General features: G+C 35.2%; 1 protein-coding gene across 9 annotated transcripts in view; it reads left to right on the forward strand.

Annotated features, from left to right (window-relative positions):
• Window positions 1-19,704, forward strand: part of KDM6A (lysine demethylase 6A) — a 199,810-nt gene that overhangs the window by 133,563 nt on the left and 46,543 nt on the right. For 2 of the 9 annotated variants that reach the window (XR_014835286.1, XM_085007699.1), the window contains exons 9-17: window positions 6,468-6,561; window positions 8,942-9,068; window positions 13,115-13,213; window positions 13,352-13,571; window positions 14,134-14,268; window positions 14,721-14,876; window positions 15,442-15,537; window positions 16,520-16,621; window positions 17,222-17,617. Coding sequence is in view for 8 of the 9 variants with exons in the window: in XM_085007699.1 (XP_084863825.1) it covers window positions 6,468-6,561; window positions 8,942-9,068; window positions 13,115-13,213; window positions 13,352-13,571; window positions 14,134-14,268; window positions 14,721-14,876; window positions 15,442-15,537; window positions 16,520-16,621; window positions 17,222-17,617 (1,425 nt within the window). In the remaining variant the exon portion in view is untranslated. The remainder of the gene's footprint in view (window positions 1-6,467; window positions 6,562-8,941; window positions 9,069-13,114; window positions 13,214-13,351; window positions 13,572-14,133; window positions 14,269-14,720; window positions 14,877-15,441; window positions 15,538-16,519; window positions 16,622-17,221; window positions 17,618-19,704) is intronic. The other 7 variants (XM_085007700.1, XM_085007702.1, XM_085007701.1 and 4 more) reach the window with 7 other exon arrangements.

Here is a 19,704-nt window from a genome sequence, read left to right on the forward strand (position 1 = left end):
GATATGGAAAAACATACTCGAATAGCCAGAATGATACTGATGGGGTGGGGTTACATGGGTTATATGAATTTGACTAGATATTAAAATATACAGTGAAGCTTCCGTAATTAAAAGTGTTGTATTGGCATTAAATAGATAAGGAGACCAGTGGAGTATCATAGGCCAAGGATAGATCCAGTATACATTGAGAAATTGAGTATATGATAAAGGTAATACTTTGCATTCCTTTGGCTAAGGTAAATTTATTCAAAAATGGTTCTGAATCAAGTAGGTAGTCATTTGGAAAAAGATAAAATTAGACCCATAACCCAAACCATTCAAAAGAATAAACTGTTACAAATGAATTAGTATCAAAATATAAACAGTGATATTGTACAAGTATTAAAAGAAACATGCAGTGATATTGTACAAGTATTAAAAGAAACATGAATTCTTCTTCAACTTTGATGTAGGAGAAGGCTTTTTAAACTATGGCTCAAAATTCAAAGGCATTAAAACAGAATGAACAGTTTGAGAAACATAAAAATAATTTCTGTATGGCCAGAATCCCCCAAAACACCATCAATTCAAAGGTCACCTATGAAACTGGGAGAAAATGTTTATAGCATAACACCACAAAGGGCTAGTGTCTCCTAATATATCTAACAAACTCTTAAAATTTGAGAGACAAAGGAACAAAAACCCAATAGAAAAATGGGAAAAACAACATGAACAGACACTTCGCAAAAAAGATACAGCAGCCCTTAAATATGCGAAAAAGTGTTCAAATTCAGTCAGAGTTAAAGAAATGCAAATTAAACCAACACTGAAATAGAAATCTTACCTGTCAGATTGGTGAAATAAGTGTAAGTGGCTACGTAAAGGAAACAGGCACTTTCAATGCATTGCGATAATGCAAACTGGTATACCTCATCTGAAACAGAATAATCTAACAACTCAACGTGCTTTTTTTTTTTTTTTTTTTTTTCTTTTTAGGGCTGCACTCGTGACATATGGAAGTTCCCGGGCTAGGGGTCAAATCGGAGCTACAGCTGCCAGCCTACACCACATTTCATGGCAATGCGAGATCCTTAACCCACTGAGCAAGGCCAGGGATCAAACCTCCAACCTCATGTTGCGCCGTGATGGGAACTTCTACGTGCACTTTTTAATTCAACAATCCCACATCTAGGAATCTACCTTGAAAATATACCTCCAAAAATGAAAATGTATAGGCACAAGAATATCTTTTGGAGCATTGTAAAATATTGGAAACAACCTAAATGTCCATACATGGGAGAATGGTTGTATAAATTATGGTATGTTTAGGCAATGGAGTGCCATGCAGCTGTAGAGAGTAATGAGTAAGACCTATGTAAATTCCTATATGGAATGATTTCCATGATACACTGTTAAGTGGAAAAAATGTGAAGTATAAAAGTATAATATAGTACCCTCTGTGAAAGGAAAAAACTACATTTGCAGAGCAACATTTACATGGCCCGCTTGTGCAAGGGTAATACTGAAAATGGATGAACTAGAGACAAGTGAGATTGGTTACCTACCCAGGGATGGTTGTGAATGAGGTATTAGGGAGGAGAAGAGAGAGAAGAATTTGAGTATACTGTTTTTTATAGCTCTCTTAGAACCTGGTTATGTTTCACATACCCCAAAATTAATTGAATGAGTAAAATCAGCCAGAATGAGAGTTAGCACAACATAAAAAATGTAGACAGTAAGAAATGAACCTAACCATTATAAATGAATAACATAAGTAGGGATGAAAAGAACTAACCTAAGTAACTTTCGAAAATAGTGTTTTGACTCTATAGTATAAAGCCGGAGACAAAAAGAACTATAAACAAATCTTGTGCTACAGTTACTTTCTCACAAGGATATGAGTAGAAATTCTGTAACTAGATTTTCTGTAAATACTGGAGATATTACAGATACTACATACATAGAGATATTAGAGAACAAATAAGTAGTGTATTGTGGATAATGAGGGCCAGATTTTCACTGTTCAGAGAATTTACAAGTAGGAAGAGGCTGGAATGCACTCTGTAGTTGGATTGGACTTTGAGGGATCACTATTTTATTTATTTAGTTATGGATATAGATAGTTGGGTAGAAATAGATATGGATGTAAGAGAGAGTGTTTGTGCACACATTAATATATTTCCTAGCTCTTTTTGCTGGGAGGGCCTAGAAGCAGTGGCTCACCTCAGCAGCAGTGAACGTACTAGCACTAGATCTTTATTTCCAAATAAAATTTTTCAGTAAAAGGAATCAGGAATTCTTGAGGAGAAGTGGAGGATTCCAGGGCTTAGGTGGGAAACTGCAGAATGAGCCCTGGAACATTTCATGGTGCCAAAAAGTAAGAAGGTGCTCAAAAAATGATGGAACATGTGGAAAAGGATTCAGGAGCCAACTTGAGGGGAATGGGGTTTCTAAGCACCAAATCTGACACAAGTTTAGAAACAGGTATAATAATGGTATATAAGATACAGAATAAAATATATTCATTTTTCTGTAAATGAATAATTGAATAAATAAATGGGGAAAGGGGGCATCTCCTTCTTGCTGTAGAATTTTAATTAATTAATGCATGAGGAATGATGAATGTCTTTCCATAAGGTACTTACTAATTGGAAAGAAACATTCTTCAGAATGACTAGTTAGTACTTTATGAATGTGTCAAGGTAATGAAAGTCAAAGACTGAGCATCTGTCCTTAAATTAGAAGATGTTGAAGAGACATGCTAGCCGAACAGAGTGTGGGATCTTGAATTGGCTCCTGGACCAGAAAAAGGATATTAGTGGGACACTTGGTGAAGTTAGAATAAATTGCATAGAGTAATTAATAGTATTTCATCGGTATTAATTCTATCAGTCTTTTATTTCAAAGCTCTTATGGTTATGTCATCCTGGCATGTCCTTATCATTATGAAATATTCCTCTTTATCTCTGGTAATACTCTTCACCTTGAAACCTCATGTTCTGATCTCAGTAGTCACTTCAGCTTCTGATACCCATCTTTTATTTCACTCTACCTGAGTCTTTATACAAAAAAGTACACATCTTACCAAATACTGTATTTTTGGCTTTCGCTTTGGTAAATCTGTTCTGGCAATCTCTTTAGCTCGTTTGGAATATCTAGTCCATTTATATTTAATTTGATTGCTGATATGGTTACATAAAGTTAGCTGTATTTTTTTTCCCTCTGGCTGCTCTCAGGGTTCTTTATATTTGGTTCTTAATTATTTGACGATGATGTACTTAGTCACTGATTTTTCATTTATACTTGTACTACTTGTGGGTTTTTTCAGTTTTTTGGGTATGGGATTTGATGTCTGTCATTCATCAGTCCTGGTAAAGTTCTCAGCCATTATATTGTCAATATTTTTTCTGCCCTATTCTTTCTCTCTTCTTCTTGGACTCCAGTTATGAATATGGTAGACATTTTGTTATTGTCTTATCCATCTTAGATGATTTTTTTTTCTTTCTTTTGTCTGTTTTGCTCTAGTCTGGATATTTTCTGCCAACTTGTTTTCAAGTTTTTTTTCTTTTCTTTTCTTTTTTCTTTTTTTGTCTTTTTAGGGCCGTACCTGTGCCGTATGGAGGTTCCCAGGCTAAGGGTATAATCTGAGCCATAGCTGCTGGCCTACGCCACAGCAATACCAGATCCGAGCTGCATCTGTGACCGACACCACAGCTCACGGCAATGCCAGATCCTTAACCAAGCTCACGGCAATGCCAGATCCTGAGCAAGACCAGGAATCAAAGTCGCAACCTCCTGGTTCCTAGTCAGATTCGTTTCCGCTGCGCCACGACGGGTACTCCTCAAGTTGATTTTTTAAGCAGTCTTTAATCTGTCCTTCCAATGACTTTTTTTCTTTTTCTTTTTAAAGTTTCAAATTAATATTTCTCAGTTCTGGAATTTCCTTTTGTTTTGTTTTCTATGCTTTGATTTCCTGTCCATTTATTCCTTATGATTATGTTTTCCTTCTTGTCTGTGAACTTTGTTAAAATAGCTGCTTTAAAATTACTTGCAAACTTCATCATCTGAGTCATTTCATGGCTGGTTTTCATTGATTGTCCTTTCTTCTGAATATGAGTAAAAATTTCTTGATTCTTTACAAGTCTGATAAATTTATGCCAGTATCCTGGATAATATGTTGTTGAGAATGATTTTGTTATATTTTTATTTATTGGCCGGTTAACTTTGCTTAAGCCATACACTAAACTTTGTTACCTCTGTAGTGGGCAGCAGCTAAAATTTCTCTTTAGTTCTTTTAGGCTGCTGGACATTTGTTCTGTTCTTGTCTAGTTCAGTGATGAACCAGGGATTTGAGCAATTTAATTGCAGAGTTTGATGTTCTTTCTCTCTGACTCTCCTTTCTGGGATTTCTTCTCCCCTCACTTCCAGCTCTTGTAATAGAATAGCTTCACAGTCTCTTCTCTGACTCTTCAAGCTACTAAGATTGCTGATTTCTGTTTGAGTTCTAGCCAACCAGGGGCCTGTTGGGGCCTGCCTTCAGGTGAATAAAGAGGTTACTAAACCAGTGCCATTACCTTCCTCTCAATATTAACTTCTCTGTTTTTGCCCAATTTTGGTTTCTCTTCAGTGTTTTCTGATAGTTGATTTTTATATTTTATTCAGAATTTAAAACTGAAATGTTACTTCAACATTACCAGAAGCAAAACTGCACTCAGCACCTTTGAAGATAAACTCACGTTGCTTTTATACACTATTTAGAATTACTGCTTAATGTTCTGCTGTAAGCATCCATTGAATTTTGTTTCCACTCACCTAGTGACAAAAGACCTAGGTTGTCCATCTCCTTGATACTACAAGTAGTACCACTTAAAACATTACCTTTTAACTATTAGAGTTTGGAAGTTGTGTTTTAGCATTTATTGAATTAATTCCACAAAGTGGTCTTTCTGAAATATAAATATGATCGTATTTCTTGAACTCATTTCAGTAGTACCCTATTGTCTTAGGTTACAGTCTGTATAGTCTTTAACATGGTTTAGGAAGGTCTTTGTGAAGTTGTCTGCTTGTCTCTGCACTTTCTGTCCAGTCTTCTAGTTAATTTATCATATGTGCTTTCTTCCTGTAGAAAATACACTGTTATTGTAGACAGTACAGTATATTTTATATGTCTTGATATCTATGCTCTTGACTACAGACTACACTGTAGTCCCAGCAGTTCCTGTTATATGTTATGTATTCAACAAATATTTATCAGTTGAAGGAATTGAGTTGACTAACTTGGTCCTTCTCTTTCATTAACTGTCTGATTTACTTTTTTCAGGCCAGATTAATGTTTAAGGGGAACTGATTTAACTGATGAATAGAAGTTTATATAATAACTACTGCTAGTCTCAATGAACAATTCTTTCAAATCTTTCCCATCTTAACATACTTATTCATACATCTCCTTATTTATTTCCATCGCTCTTTACATATCTCATTTGACCCTTAGAACAATTTGAGATAGAAAGATCAGGTATTACCTCTGTTTTAGGGGTGTGGAATCATAGTTTAAGCAGTTTGCCTGAGGCTCACCAGCTGGTTTTGTGTCCTCCTTTTTTTTTTTTTTTTTTTTTTTTTTTTGAGAAAGATTTGTTTGCTCAGGCAGAGCAAACAAATTTATGTACTGTCAATGAAACAAATCTATGTACTATCAATGAAGTGAATGAAGCCACTTCAATCCATTGTTCTGCCAAGTATGTTTCAAAGGTAATATTTATGAAGTTTTCTTTTGTTGACTTTCCTCCTTTTTTGGGAGTTGGGGGGATGTCTTAAGCTTAGGACTGTAGGAATAATGGATTTCAGTCATATTAGTCCTTTGGGCGTGAGCACTGTGGGTAAATGGTTTCATTTAGAGACTTGCCCAAAGAACTTTAAATATTACAAATGCTATTAGACTATAATTATGTAAGGATAGAAGGTTTGGTGTCTTTAAAATCATATATGTGTTATACATTTTCTCACAGGGTATTTTGTATACCAGTAACTTTCTCTCTTAAACTTAGATTTCAACTACTTTTGCACTTATATTTTTTAAAAGTGTTACTGATTTGTGCCTTATTCATATTAAGTTGCTTGGACCTTGGTGTTTCTAGGCAGACATATCATGCACTTGGAGATAGAATACCTCTAGCTTCATTAGTGTTATTAAAGTTGAAATAACATGTTATCAAATAGGTTGAGATGATTTTCTTGTTAACTGTTGAGATCTGGTTATGTTTTAATGACACTTTGTTATATTGAATGTTTTACTGGTGTTAGGTACTCTGAAACATGGCCTATCAACCACAACTTTCTAGAGTTAAAGGAACATTCAGTGATGCGCTTTCTGTTGCAGTTGATTTTTTTTTAATGCTAAAATAATCAGTATTGTATCAATCGTAACCTATGAGCTACTTCTTTAAAGATATTAACTTTTATCTTTAAATCTTTTTTCCACTACTTTTTAGAGGAAGTATCATTCTGCAAAGGAAGCTTACGAACAACTTTTGCAGACAGAAAACCTTTCTGCACAAGTAAAAGCAACTGTCTTACAACAGTTGGGTATGTAATAATACACATTTAGTGTACTATAAATACTTCTCTTTCTGTTTTTTACATGTTAGGGTTGGTAAATATATGGCTTGTATTCTATTTTCCTTCCTTTTTCTCAGAGTTGATAGCATTTAACCTTAGATTTTATCACTTATCTTAATAATATAATATTAATGCACATTATATTATTAATGCAGAATACACTGCCTTCATGTAAAACTCTTGTATTTACTTTTGTTTTTAATTTAATCTCTGGTTAGAATTTTACTTGAGTTATCCATACTTTAAAAGATCATAATAGTTAAATATTTGTTTTTAATGACTGCATATAGTGTTTGGGTAATGTGAATTTGTATCTTTAAATTAAAACAAGTTTATTAGTACAACAAAAAGGGTTTTATGTTAGTTCCTAAGTGATACCTTTAGAGTAAACAACTTACTCAGTTAATATTTGAAAACAAACTGTTTTTTAATCCACACTAATTATAATTTTTTATGCATTTTAGCTTCAGTGAAGAGTGTGCCAATAGCAAAAATGTATATACACCTTTTAAATTTGGGAAATGGAGTGAAATTGTTTGAATCACCTGTCCCCTTTGACAGAGTGTATCAGTAAATTCTTCATAGTCTTGAAAAGGAAAAATACTTCTCCTAATTAAGTCTAGTGTATACCTGTATATCAATCCTTCCTACTTGCTTGTCATTGCTGTTTAAGTAACTCTTTTTAGAACCGGTTACTCTAGGTCCTGTTTTTACTAGTAATAGTAGGAGAGATAAGGGAGGACCATATAAATAGACCTGTGATTGACTTAAATTTCCATAAAACATGCTAACTCAATCCTCTTAAAATGTCTTCTGGAACACAGCAACTATAATAAATATAAGAAAATAAGGGTCCTTATTTGCTTTATGTGCTGTGGACTATACATAAAGAATAGCTGATTTTATGCTCTTGAATTGAAAATATTCCCCAACAAATTAAATCAAATTATTCCTGTGTGCCTTGAAGGTATGGAATATACTATTCTGTGATCTAGTCTTTTGATTACTTAGGTACATAGCCATCTTGTTTCCTTGCTTATTTATTTATTTATAACAATTATATTTAAGGTATACACCATGTTGTTTTGATAAACCTGTACATAGTGAAATGATCACTGCAACCAAGCTAATCAACAATATCCATCTGCTTACATGGTTACCATTTTGTGTGTGTGTGTGGTGGGAGCCCCTGAAATCTGCTTCTTTAGCAAGTTTCCAGTATACATTACAATATCAATAACTTCTGTCATCATACTGTACTTAGACATCCTGCATAATAATTTCAACTTGGTATGCTTTGACCAGCATCTCCCCATTCCCCCCACCTCACTGATCCTGGTAACCACCATTCAACTCCCTGCTTCTTTGTATTCGACTCTATTTCAGATTCCACATATATTTGAGATTATGCACTATCTGAATTTATTAAACATTTGTGTTACCATTTTGTACCTTTTTTTTTTTTTTTTCTTTTTATGGCCACACCTACAGCATATGGAAGTTCCCAGGCCAGGGGTTGAATCGGAGCTGCAGCCACCAGCCTACACCACAGCAACAGCAACGCCATATCTAAGCTACATCTGTGACCTACGCCATGGCTTCTGGCAATACCAGATCCTTAACCCACTGAGTGAGGCCAGGGATTGAACCCACATCCTTCTGGATACTCGCTGGGTTCTTAATGTGCTGAGCCACAACAGGAACTCCATTTTGTACCAGTTTTGGTTGCACCATTTGAATGTACTTTTCTTACAGCTTTGGGGTTTTAGAAACTTGTTAAATGCTTTATAGTTTTAATTTCATATGAGGTGTGAATATTTGTGGCCAATACCAATAAGGTAGGATTGTTATATGTGTGTGTTGTACTCTGAACTATCATTGATTATACAGCTTTATATTTACTCCTTGGAAATAAACATTGGGTTAATAGACTGTCTTGGAGATTCATTAAGTATGCACATAAATTTTTATATGGAACAGTGAATAAGATTTAACATCTTTATATTCTTTGTTTCATAACTCGGAGTTCTTTCAAATACAAAAATTAGAGAAGAAAAGAGAAACTGTAGCTTATAATCTACTAAATGATAAGTGAATGCTTAAAATTGTTTTAATTTCTTCAGAATAAAAGTTCTTCATATCTTTGACTGTACCTTCCTGTGAAAAATAGACTTTCTTACACCAGAATTGGAGTTACTAAATTTGGGGAGTATATATGCCAAGCTAAATGAATAAATTGACTGAAAGGAGGTTTTGTTTTTTTTTTACTTGTTTATTTTCTGCTTGGTATTCTTTAAAATAGAATAATGAAGTTATTTAGGTAAATATTTTTAATCATTTACTCTAGGTTGGATGCATCATACTGTGGATCTCCTGGGAGATAAAGCCACCAAGGAAAGCTATGCTATTCAGTATCTCCAAAAGTCTTTGGAAGCAGATCCTAATTCTGGCCAGTCCTGGTATTTCCTCGGAAGGTAAGACTGATTTATCAGACACTTGGATTTTGCTTTTGTTTATTCCAGCTAAGAGTTTTGAATTATGTTTTAAAATATTAGCTAACATTTATAACTTGAACAGCATGTTTTCTTTTTAAAATATAACAAAGATTTCTAGAAGTTAAAAAAAATAAAAGAAAGCTTCCGAATGTGGTGGTTTTCTTACAAATCATCCCATCTATCAGGACATTTCTTATTTTGCTTATTGGATTTTCATTTGAATTAAATTATTACTGATTTTTAAACCGTCTTAGCAGATAGTAATTCTTCGTTCAAGTATTTAAATGCCTTTCCTTTTGACTTCTAGTGTTTTCTTTATATGTCTATTTAGTAGAACAAAGAATTTCTCCTCTTAACTATTGACTACCAGTAGCTAGTGGAACCTTTGCTGTTTATCATTTTGATTAATGATGTATATCTTAGAATGGACATTAATAGTAGATCTCATATCACAGTTATACTTGAAATCTTACAGTGAGAAAGTAGATATATTACTGGATTTATTGGAAAGGAGAAGTGACATGTAGTGAAAGTAGTTTTTTTTAAGTCTGTAAACTTTTCTCGGTACTTTGAATTTTGCTTACTGATTATCTGAAACATACTATGTGTATCTGGTGGAGTATATTTTTGGACCATCATCAGATTGTATTTTAGTTTCTAATTGGTTTTAGCTTTTGCAGTATTGTGGAAAGCTCAATCAACTAGGAGCTGAGAGACTTGGAATTAAGTCTTGTCTAAGCTACTATATATAGAATCATGGAGGGTACCATTAAACCTTTTGAGGCTTCAATTTTCTATTGATTTAGAAAATTAGCTTGGTGGTTCTCAACCAGGGTCTCTTTTGCCCCACAGGGGACATTTCATAATGTCTGTGGAGACATTTTGGTTATCACAGCTATGAGGAGTGCTACTGGCATCTAGTGTGACAGCTGTCTACAGTAAAAAGATTACCTGGCCCAAAATGTCAATGGTGCTAAGATTGAGAAGCCCTGGGTCAGATTATCTGTTAGGTACCTTCCTACTCTATAAAGGTTTTAATTTTGTGAATTTGGTATAATTCGAGGACTGTTTTAAACTTTTCTCTTTGATGTTTACTTTTCTTATCATCTTTCACTGACTCCTAATGTGTTGCTTCTAATTTGTTGTTAGAAAATTTTTATAAATAAATTGTATTTTAGAAGTTATTAAAGCTCTGAAGGAAGACTTCAAGTGTCAGTAAGCACCTTTGGGATTTGATGACCCTAATATTTCTAAGGCATTTTATTCTTCACTCAGGTCTGTGTTGAAGATTGAATTTGTTTGGCATTTGGCATGTGTATATCATAACAGAAGTGTAACGTCGTAATGCTGTTATATTAGCGCTAATCATTGACCGTGTTATCACAGAATTATAGAATGTTAGAGCTGGGAGGGACTAGGAGGTCACCTGGTTCACCCTGTAAACCTTGTCATTTTACAGTTGTTTTTGAAAGCGAGTTCAGAGGAGTAAAATGTTTTGTCCAAGGTCACAGTCACACAGGTAACTTAACATGAGAGCAGGAACTAGATCCTAGGGTCAACACCCAGTGCTTTTTCCACTACACAGTGCTATCTCAGGGGAACCTAGTTAAGCTTTGTTAGAGAAAAAGGGGATAGCAGTTGGATTGGGACATCTATATTTGGGCACATTGATTTCCTACTTTGACTTTGTAGGCGCTGAATATGAAAACATTGGTTTGGGGAATTACTACTGCTTATTCCTCCCAGTGGTTAGGCAAATTTGTCTGTATATCTGGAATTGGCTTTGATTTAACAACAACAACAAACAGAGCATGCTTTCTACTATGGGTTAAGCATTCCCTTTCTCTGTGGTGTCTGTCCCTGTTTGGCCTTGTTAACGCGCTCCTCTCCTGAATTCTGTCCTCATAAATCCTTTTGCAGATGCTTTCTGATACTGCCTTCTCTGTCTCAGTCACCTTTCTTCTATTGCCCCTTCCACAAGATGAGTGATTCCCTAGGCTTATTTTTACCTCTCCTTTATAAGCTATCTTATGTTCTTATACCCCCCTTCCATATGGATGAATTTCAAATTTAGATTTCTACACTTGAAGGTAGTGAACTCCAGGACTACATGTTCTATTCTTTACCTAACATTGCACTTTACAGTCCACACCTCATGTCAAAATCCAGAAATTTCAAACCTCACTCAACATATTCTTCCCTAAACCAGCTCCTTTTCCTTTATTTTTACCAATGATATCACCATTTTTTTCCCTCTACTTAATCAGGCCTAAAAACTAAATTATGAAGTTCATGGTGGCACAGTGGGTTAAGGATCTGGCATTGCTGCAGCTGGCAGTGTAGATCACAGCTGTGGCTTGGATTTGATCCCTAGCCCAGGAACTTCCATATGCTGTCGGCACAGCTGAAAAAGGGGAAAAAAATGTTTATTATAACCCCACCCCCATGAATATATCTAATCACAAAATATCTAATCTGTTTTTTGGTTTATTATTTCACCTGTCTTCCTTTGTTGTCACTTCCATTACTTTCACCCTAGTTTTGGCTTATTTCAAACCAGTGAATATAGCTGGCTGCTTCTTTTTTTTTTTTTTTTTTTTTTACTGTCCATAAATGATTTTCCTTTCAGCTTATCCATATACATTGCTAGCAGATTACTTTTCCTATAAAGTGCTTTCATCACGTTAGAAGAACGAATTTCAGGATATTCTTGGGTTGGATTGAAAATTCTCTGCTGTTTGTATCTGTGCTATCTTACATACGTAAGGTTTTGCTCATAATGTTCAAGCAACATTTTGAAATGCCTTCTTTCACCTTCTCTGCCTGAATCAGTGGTTCCCAGACTTTTGGATTACTTGAATCAGTAAAATTTCAAAGAATAATTATGAAGATCAAAATATGGTGTTTGGGCAAGTAAAGGCATTTAAATTTTTTTTTTGCTATTTACTCAGTTAATGGTATTTCAAAATAAGTCAAGTACAATACATATATTAGTTTAATGGAAATTTTATGTATGTATGTGTTGTTTTTCCATTTTGTTTGCTTAGCCCAATTGCCTTATACTGGCTGGTAATTGGGAATAACTGATCTAAGCTGTATACATCTACATATATTCGGATTCCTTACTCTTAGTCTTCCCTTTCTTGCCTTTCCTAAACCCTATAGTGTGTATTGTGGTCTCTTCTACCCTAAATTCTCAGACTAGTTATTGTTTGTGCTGGCCATTTGATGTGGGATCATGACATAATGTGTCTTCAGTCCTCAAGTAAATTGTAAGATCCTTGATGATGGGCTAGGTTTTGTTTTTTCTTTTTCCTTTAGTGCCAGACACTGTGGGGTTATTTTTTTTTTCCCGCCACCTTAGTACCAAACACTAAGATAATTTCTACATTTGTAATTTCAACTGCTGTTCTATGTATCCATCAGGTACATCTACATTAGGAAAATGGCAGGTCCTTGGACCTTTAGTCATACCTTGCTACACTTACTAGTCATTAAATACTGCGCTTACCTTATTTTATACTATTTTTGATAGTTAGCTTGATGTAACTGTTTCTTACGTTTGTATTTTTTATGAATTAAAGTATTGCCCCCATTGTTATTATTCAGGAAAGGAAAATTGAAGTCTGATTCAGCAAGTTTTACCAACATAGAATGTTTTTCTTGATTTTTTAACTCTGTATTCTTAACTCTATAGAAAACCAGGGATCAAGCTGTTTAAGTGGAATAGTGTGTGTGCGTTTTCAGCCCTAAATATTATAGTATTGACTTGATATGGCCTTTAATTATTTTAATAGGTGCTAAAGCATGCTGCTGTATTAATAAACACTATCAGACTATATTGTAGTTTGTTGAAGGATTAATTATAATGTACATTGTTATCGTATATACACATACACACATTCACATAAATATGTTAGCTTATTAGGTTTTTTATTTGCTTTGATATATAGTCCATCCTTTCAGCTAATTAATTAATTAATTAATATTAATGGTATTTTCTTAATTTTTCCCTCCCCTCTCAGGTGCTATTCAAGTATTGGGAAAGTTCAGGATGCCTTTATATCTTACAGGCAGTCTATTGATAAATCAGAAGCAAGTGCAGATACATGGTGTTCAATAGGGTAAGACTTTATATAAAAATAATGCTATTATAATTGATACACAAGTACAGTTGCATCACATATAATGTATTTCATAGTTTATGTTCTGTTGTGAAGCAGTTCTTAGTGGGTTTATTTTTTCTGACTTTCTCTTTCCAGCGTGCTATATCAGCAGCAAAATCAGCCTATGGATGCTTTACAGGCCTATATATGTGCTGTACAGTTGGACCATGGCCATGCTGCAGCCTGGATGGACCTAGGCACACTCTACGAATCCTGTAACCAGCCTCAGGATGCCATTAAATGCTACTTAAATGCAACCAGAAGCAAAAGTTGTAGTAATACCTCTGCCCTTGCAGCACGAATTAAGTATTTGCAGGTAAAATGTTTAAATAGCAGTTTTTTAAAGGCACGTATTTCCCCATGGCACTCAGGCAGGAGGAGGGTGGCTGGAAAGTGTGTCTAGTTGTGTTTTGATGTCTATAATTTGTTTCCATATTTTGTAAACATACCATAGCTTGTAATATTATTTTACTTTTCATTTTAAGTAAGATATGCAGTATTTTAAAAGATGCTCTTTTACACATTTACTCTGTTGATGCATATTAATTTACATAATTTTTTTCTATGTACTGTCTACATTTTTAAGTTGTCATAGCATTTTAGAGGAAAGAACATGAACACTGTCTTTCACTCTTGCGTGGAGTTTCATGAGAAGACAGCTGTAAGAACTCTGAAAACAAAGCTTAGCTTTGTTTTAATTCTCACAAAGGTTTATATTCCGATTTCCCTCATTATACTTAGTATCTTTCTGAAACCCCAAATTAAGAATCTATTTTCTTTTTAAAAAAAATTAGTTATAGCATTTAGGAAGATTTAGTGGACTTGCTCTTACTCAATTAGGCTTGTGTTAAATTTGCTTTTTACATAATTTTTCCTAGGCTCAGTTGTGTAACCTTCCACAAGGTAGTCTACAGAATAAAACTAAATTACTTCCTAGTATTGAGGAGGCGTGGAGCCTACCAATCCCCGCAGAGCTTACCTCCAGGCAGGGTGCCATGAACACAGCACAGCAGGTGAGAAGTTGGGTTATGTTCTGTAGGTGCCCAGCTTTAAGGGTTCTTTTCAATCTGTAGTGGTCAAGCGTATTTTACTTAAGCACAGGAGGCTTTTATTAATGAAAAGCCTTTTGATTTAATTGTGAAGGGAATCTAGATCAAATTAAAACTCCCTTTGATATGGGAAGAAATTTTGGGGTGCCAGTTTAGAACCTTTGTGCATTTTCATGATTTTGAAGGAGATTTCTTAAAGTAATGCTGCAGTGGTTTATTTGATTTTTAAAGCAAGTTTTTCAAAGGAAGGTACACATTCCTCCATTAATGATTCATTTGATTTTGATTTTCAATAATTGTGATTAGTGATGTCCACATAGCTTTGAAAAGTATGTAGCTTGTAAAGTTTTATAATTTGAAGGAATGAATTAAGAATATATAGAACCCTATTTTTGTCTTCCTTCTGTGATTCTTAGGCATGTAAACCTCATCATCCAAATACTGAACCTGTATTAGGCCTCAGTCAAACACCAATTTCACAGCAATCCTTGCCACTACACATGATTCCTTCTAGCCAAGTAGATGACCTGTCCAGTCCTGCCAAGAGGAAAAGAACATCTAGTCCAACAAAGGTATATATTTTAGAGAAATAGAAAATCCCAATCAAAAAAGAAACTCCCAACTGCCCTGAACCTGTGCAGTTTGAACATCTCCTGTCCTTTATTTTAAATCTGTGGACATCAAAGAGTGAAAGGTTTGAGTTTTTCCATCCCAAATTCTTAGCATCATATTAAATATAGAAAGTAGGGATAAATTTGCATTCATCAAATCATTTTTATTCATCTCCCTGCCGTTAAGATCTCAACACACTTTTCATCATCACTTTCTACTGACATTGAAATAAACTTAACATTGGATCTAGTGGACAGTGTGGTATTTAGGTTAGCCATTTGGGCCACAGTTTAGGGGTGGGCTTTTTGGGGTGGCTTATTAAAGAATCAGTATTTTTTTAATTTATGATTTTCCAAATTTATTATGCATGTAAAATTACTTTTAAAAGAACTAAATGTCATAACATTTTTTATATGTAAATATTCAAATTCATAGTCATTTGACCTCCATTAGTCGTTATTGTTAACCCTGTGGATTTAACCAAATATCCTTTAATTTTTTTTTTTTTTTACTAATTTTCCTCAGAATACTTCTGATAATTGGAGTAGTGGCCATGCAGTGTCACATCCTCCAGTACAGCAACAAGGTCATTCATGGTGTTTGACACCACAGAAATTACAGGTATGTAAGATAAGCTTTTTATAGATTGTTTTTCCTGTTTATAGAGATACTTTAAGTAATAGACTTTTAAGTTTTTAAAGTATTAATTCTTAAAGTTGAATGACAGTAAATTCAGTTAATATGCACATAAGTAAAATGAACCCACATTTACCAGAGTAATTGAGATCATTCATTTTTGTTTTCCATTTAGTTTTAGTCTGCTCCCTGGTTCTCCCTCACTACCACCACCACCATCACTGCCACCACCCCCCGCCCGCCCCCAAAAAACATGTAATACCTTCTCATGGTTCAGACTACATAAGTATGACTTCAGTGTATATAGAGTAAATTCTTCTTCCAGTTCCTGCCCCTGCCCACTCAGTTCTCCTCCTAACAGACAGCCAGTGTTATTTATTAGTTCTTAATCTACCTGTCCAGAGATAATGTCATACATGTACAAGCAAATATGCACCCCCTTTCTCTCATTATTTTTCTCCTGTTTTTACACAAATGGTAGAATGCTATATATACTGTTAACAATGTATTTTTACAGACCTTTCTATGTCAGTATATAAAAAGCTTCCTTATTCTTTCATGGCTACACCATATTTCCTTATGTAGGTGTCATATTTTTGCTTAGGCGGATCACTGGTTTTGGACAGTCAGGCTGTCTTCAGACTTGTACTATTCCGAACAGAGTATAGTTGTCATAATGCATTTTTAAGCTTAAAGAACGTTCTGTGTAAATACTGAAAATTATTGATGAATAAAATTTCATGCCCATTTATCTCAAAAATCACATTACAGTAAACTTTCTTGAGGGAAATGTTTTTCTTAAAGGACTTCATATTGGGGTAATTGCCATTGGTCAGAAATCTGTATCTTCGACTGGACAGCATTCGGAGTTTTTATCTACCCATTTCTGGGAATGGTTGCTTAGAATAGTGTACTTATTTCTTAGGTATGTCTTTGACTATATTCTCCTCTCTCTTCTTTCTTCTAGCACTTGGAACAGCTCCGTGCAAATAGAAATAATTTAAATCCAGCACAGAAACTGATGCTGGAACAGCTGGAAAGTCAGTTTGTCTTAATGCAGCAACACCAAGTGTGTATAGCATTTTTTCCCCCTGAAACTTAGTAGCATTTTGAGTATTTTTATTGACTGGAACATCTTTTTAGAGTGTGTTCATGCCAGTTTCTACTTTATACTAGTATTTGGTGGAATTTAGTAATCCATGCTTCTTAAGATAATTTTATTATTTATTTACATGCTGTTTTGCATAGGTTTTCTTTGTATTATTTAACACTTAAGCTCTATCCTAAACTCGGGTGAGGGTCTTTCAAGTTTGTTTAACTCAGAGAATCTGGCGTTTTAGATGTGGTAGAATGGAATTTCGAGATCTCCTATTTGGGGATTTTAGGAAAGGCCTGTAAATTTGAATCCCTTTCTGTAATTTTCAGCTGCTTTCTTTTGTCATTACTAAAGGGATATTTCTTTAAAAATGAAACAGATTCCTGCTTTTCCGAGGAGGCTAAATAATCTAAATTGAACAAACGTATCCTATTTTTAAAAAGTATTTTTCAACCTAGAGAAATTAAATGTTAGGGTGAAATCAGAGATTACATGGATATAAACTTTTATATTCTAATTCTTTCCCCTGTGGGCCCCATAGTCAGCATTTATTTTTCATTTGTTTTTTGACAGATGAGACCAACAGGAGTTGCACAGGTACGATCTACTGGAATTCCTAACGGGCCAACAGCTGACTCATCACTGCCTACAAACTCAGTCTCTGGCCAGCAGCCGCAGCTTGCTCTGACCAGAGTGCCCAGCGTCTCTCAGCCTGGAGTCCGCCCTGCCTGCCCTGGGCAGCCTTTGGCCAATGGACCCTTTTCTACAGGCCATGTTCCCTGTAGCACATCAAGAACGCTGGGAAGTACAGACACTATTTTGATAGGCAATAATCACATAACAGGAAGTGGAAGTAATGGAAACGTGCCTTACCTGCAGCGAAACGCACTCACTCTACCTCATAACCGCACAAACCTGACCAGCAGCGCAGAGGAGCCGTGGAAAAACCAACTATCTAACTCCACTCAGGTAATAGGACTAACTGCCTTGTTGGCGTATCACGTAATAGTTGTCTCTATTTGATTTTATGAATTTTGAGAAAAGAAGAAATAGAAGTCTGAGGAACTGTTTTTGTAAGCATTTGTGGTACTACGACGATATTACTACATTGTGACCCAGTGTTATGTTTTCTTTTCCATATAAAAGTTACAGAGAAAATGTTAGAAATTTCTAACGGAAAAAGAAAATAGATCATATAATTCCCAAAACCCATTGCTAATTTATAGTGGCATCCTAAGCATTTACAGTGATTCTTAGTTCATTTTTGCATATATTGCCTACTTAAGATCAGGTGCTATGCTAGGTAGTAGGTATTCACTCTGATGGGACAAAAAGTTTTTACTTCTGAATACTTATCCACATAGTTTTCCCTGTATTTTGGATTCCATGGAGCAAGTGCTCCAAAGCAGAACCGAAGGGTCAAAGAGTATTTTAAAAGATGTTGTGAATACACATTGCCAAATTACTTATACTTCTATTAGTCTACTAGAGATCCTGCTGTATAGCACTGGGAACTATATCTAGTCACTTATGATGGAGCATGATAATGTGAGAAAAGGAATGTATACATGTACGTGTGACTGGGTCACCTTGCTGTACCATAGAAAATGGACAGGACACTGTAAACAAGCTATACTGGAAAAAATAAAAATCATTATTAAAAAAAAAGAATTATTTGACCTATTGCTGGCTAGCCTTATAATATTGGTAAAATTCTTTTTCTAAAACTTTTAAGTTTAGTTTTAAAGTAGTATTCTCTTTTCCTTTTTCTTTTTTTTTTTTAAGGGCTGCATTCATGGCATATGGAAGTTCCCAGGCTAGGGGTCTAATCGGAGCTACAACTGCCAGCCTGCACTGCAGCTCACAGCAACGCTGGATCCTTTAACCCGCTGAATGAGGCCAGGGATTGAACCTGCACCTCATGGATCCTAGTCAGGTTCGTTACCACTGAGCCATGATGGGAACTCCTTGATATACTATTCCTGATGGGACTCTGTTGTAGAGGGATTAGTGGTTTTATTCATTCTTAAAGAAGTGTTGAGCATCTACTATACTGTCTTCTATTCAAAGTTCTGGGGATATATTGGCAAGAAAGACATGCAGAAATATCTTAAGTCATGTAGGTAAACAGACAGTAAATAAGCATTACATATAGAATATTAGATAATGTTATGATTAGTTCTCCAGAAAAATCTATTAGAAGAGGGAGCTGGAGAGTACTAGACATTGGTTGGTAGAGAAGTTGCAGTTATAAATAGGAATGTCTAGGAAGGCTTTATTAGAAGGTGACATTTGAATAAGTACCTGAAAGAGTTAAAGAAGTGAACTTTGAAGATATTTGTATGAGGGTTCCAGTTCTAGGGAGCAGCAATGAGCAATGGGCCCTAAGGCAGGAGTGTATTTTGCATATTTAGGGACAGTCAGGGTACAATCAGGGTGGCAAGCATGGCTGAGCAGGGTGAGAAGAGAGCTAATTGTGGTCCAGTTGAAAACAGGCTGGCTAAATCATGTTCAGCCTTGTAGTAAGGATTTTATATTTTATTTGAGATAAATGGGAAACTATGGCGAGGTGTGAATGGAGGAATGGTATGATCTGACTTAAACTAGATCTTCTTAGGTACTCTGTGGTTAGACTAAAAGAGGCAAAAGTAGAAATGATATGACCAGTTTGGAGGTTACTGCTACAGTCCATGTTAAGAAAGAGATGGTAGCTTGACCCAGAGCGGCAGCAATAGAATTAGTCAACTTTGGGGTGCATTTGAGTGGTAGAACCAATAGGATTAGCTGATAGAGTAGGGTTTGAAAAAAAAAAGGGAGTCTAAGCTAGCCTGACCAACTACGAAAGATGGACAAAACTGGATGAAGTCACCAAGGGGTGAGAATAGATTGGGGAAAGAAGAGAACTCAAAACTGAACCTTGGAGCATTCCAGTATAATAGGTCAGGAGACTGAAAAACTAGCACAGAATACTAGGAGGGAGACGGAGGAGGATAGTAGGAGATCTAGGAGAATTGAGTGATACCCTGGAAGCCAAGTCGAGAAACTCAGGGAGGAGA

The sequence above is a fragment of the Sus scrofa genome, chromosome X (assembly GCF_054392235.1).
Source record: "Sus scrofa isolate SSC_HxYL_T2T_F1_AM1 chromosome X, Sscrofa_HxYL_maternal_Yorkshire_Landrace_v2.0, whole genome shotgun sequence".
Lineage (NCBI taxonomy): Eukaryota > Metazoa > Chordata > Mammalia > Artiodactyla > Suidae > Sus > Sus scrofa.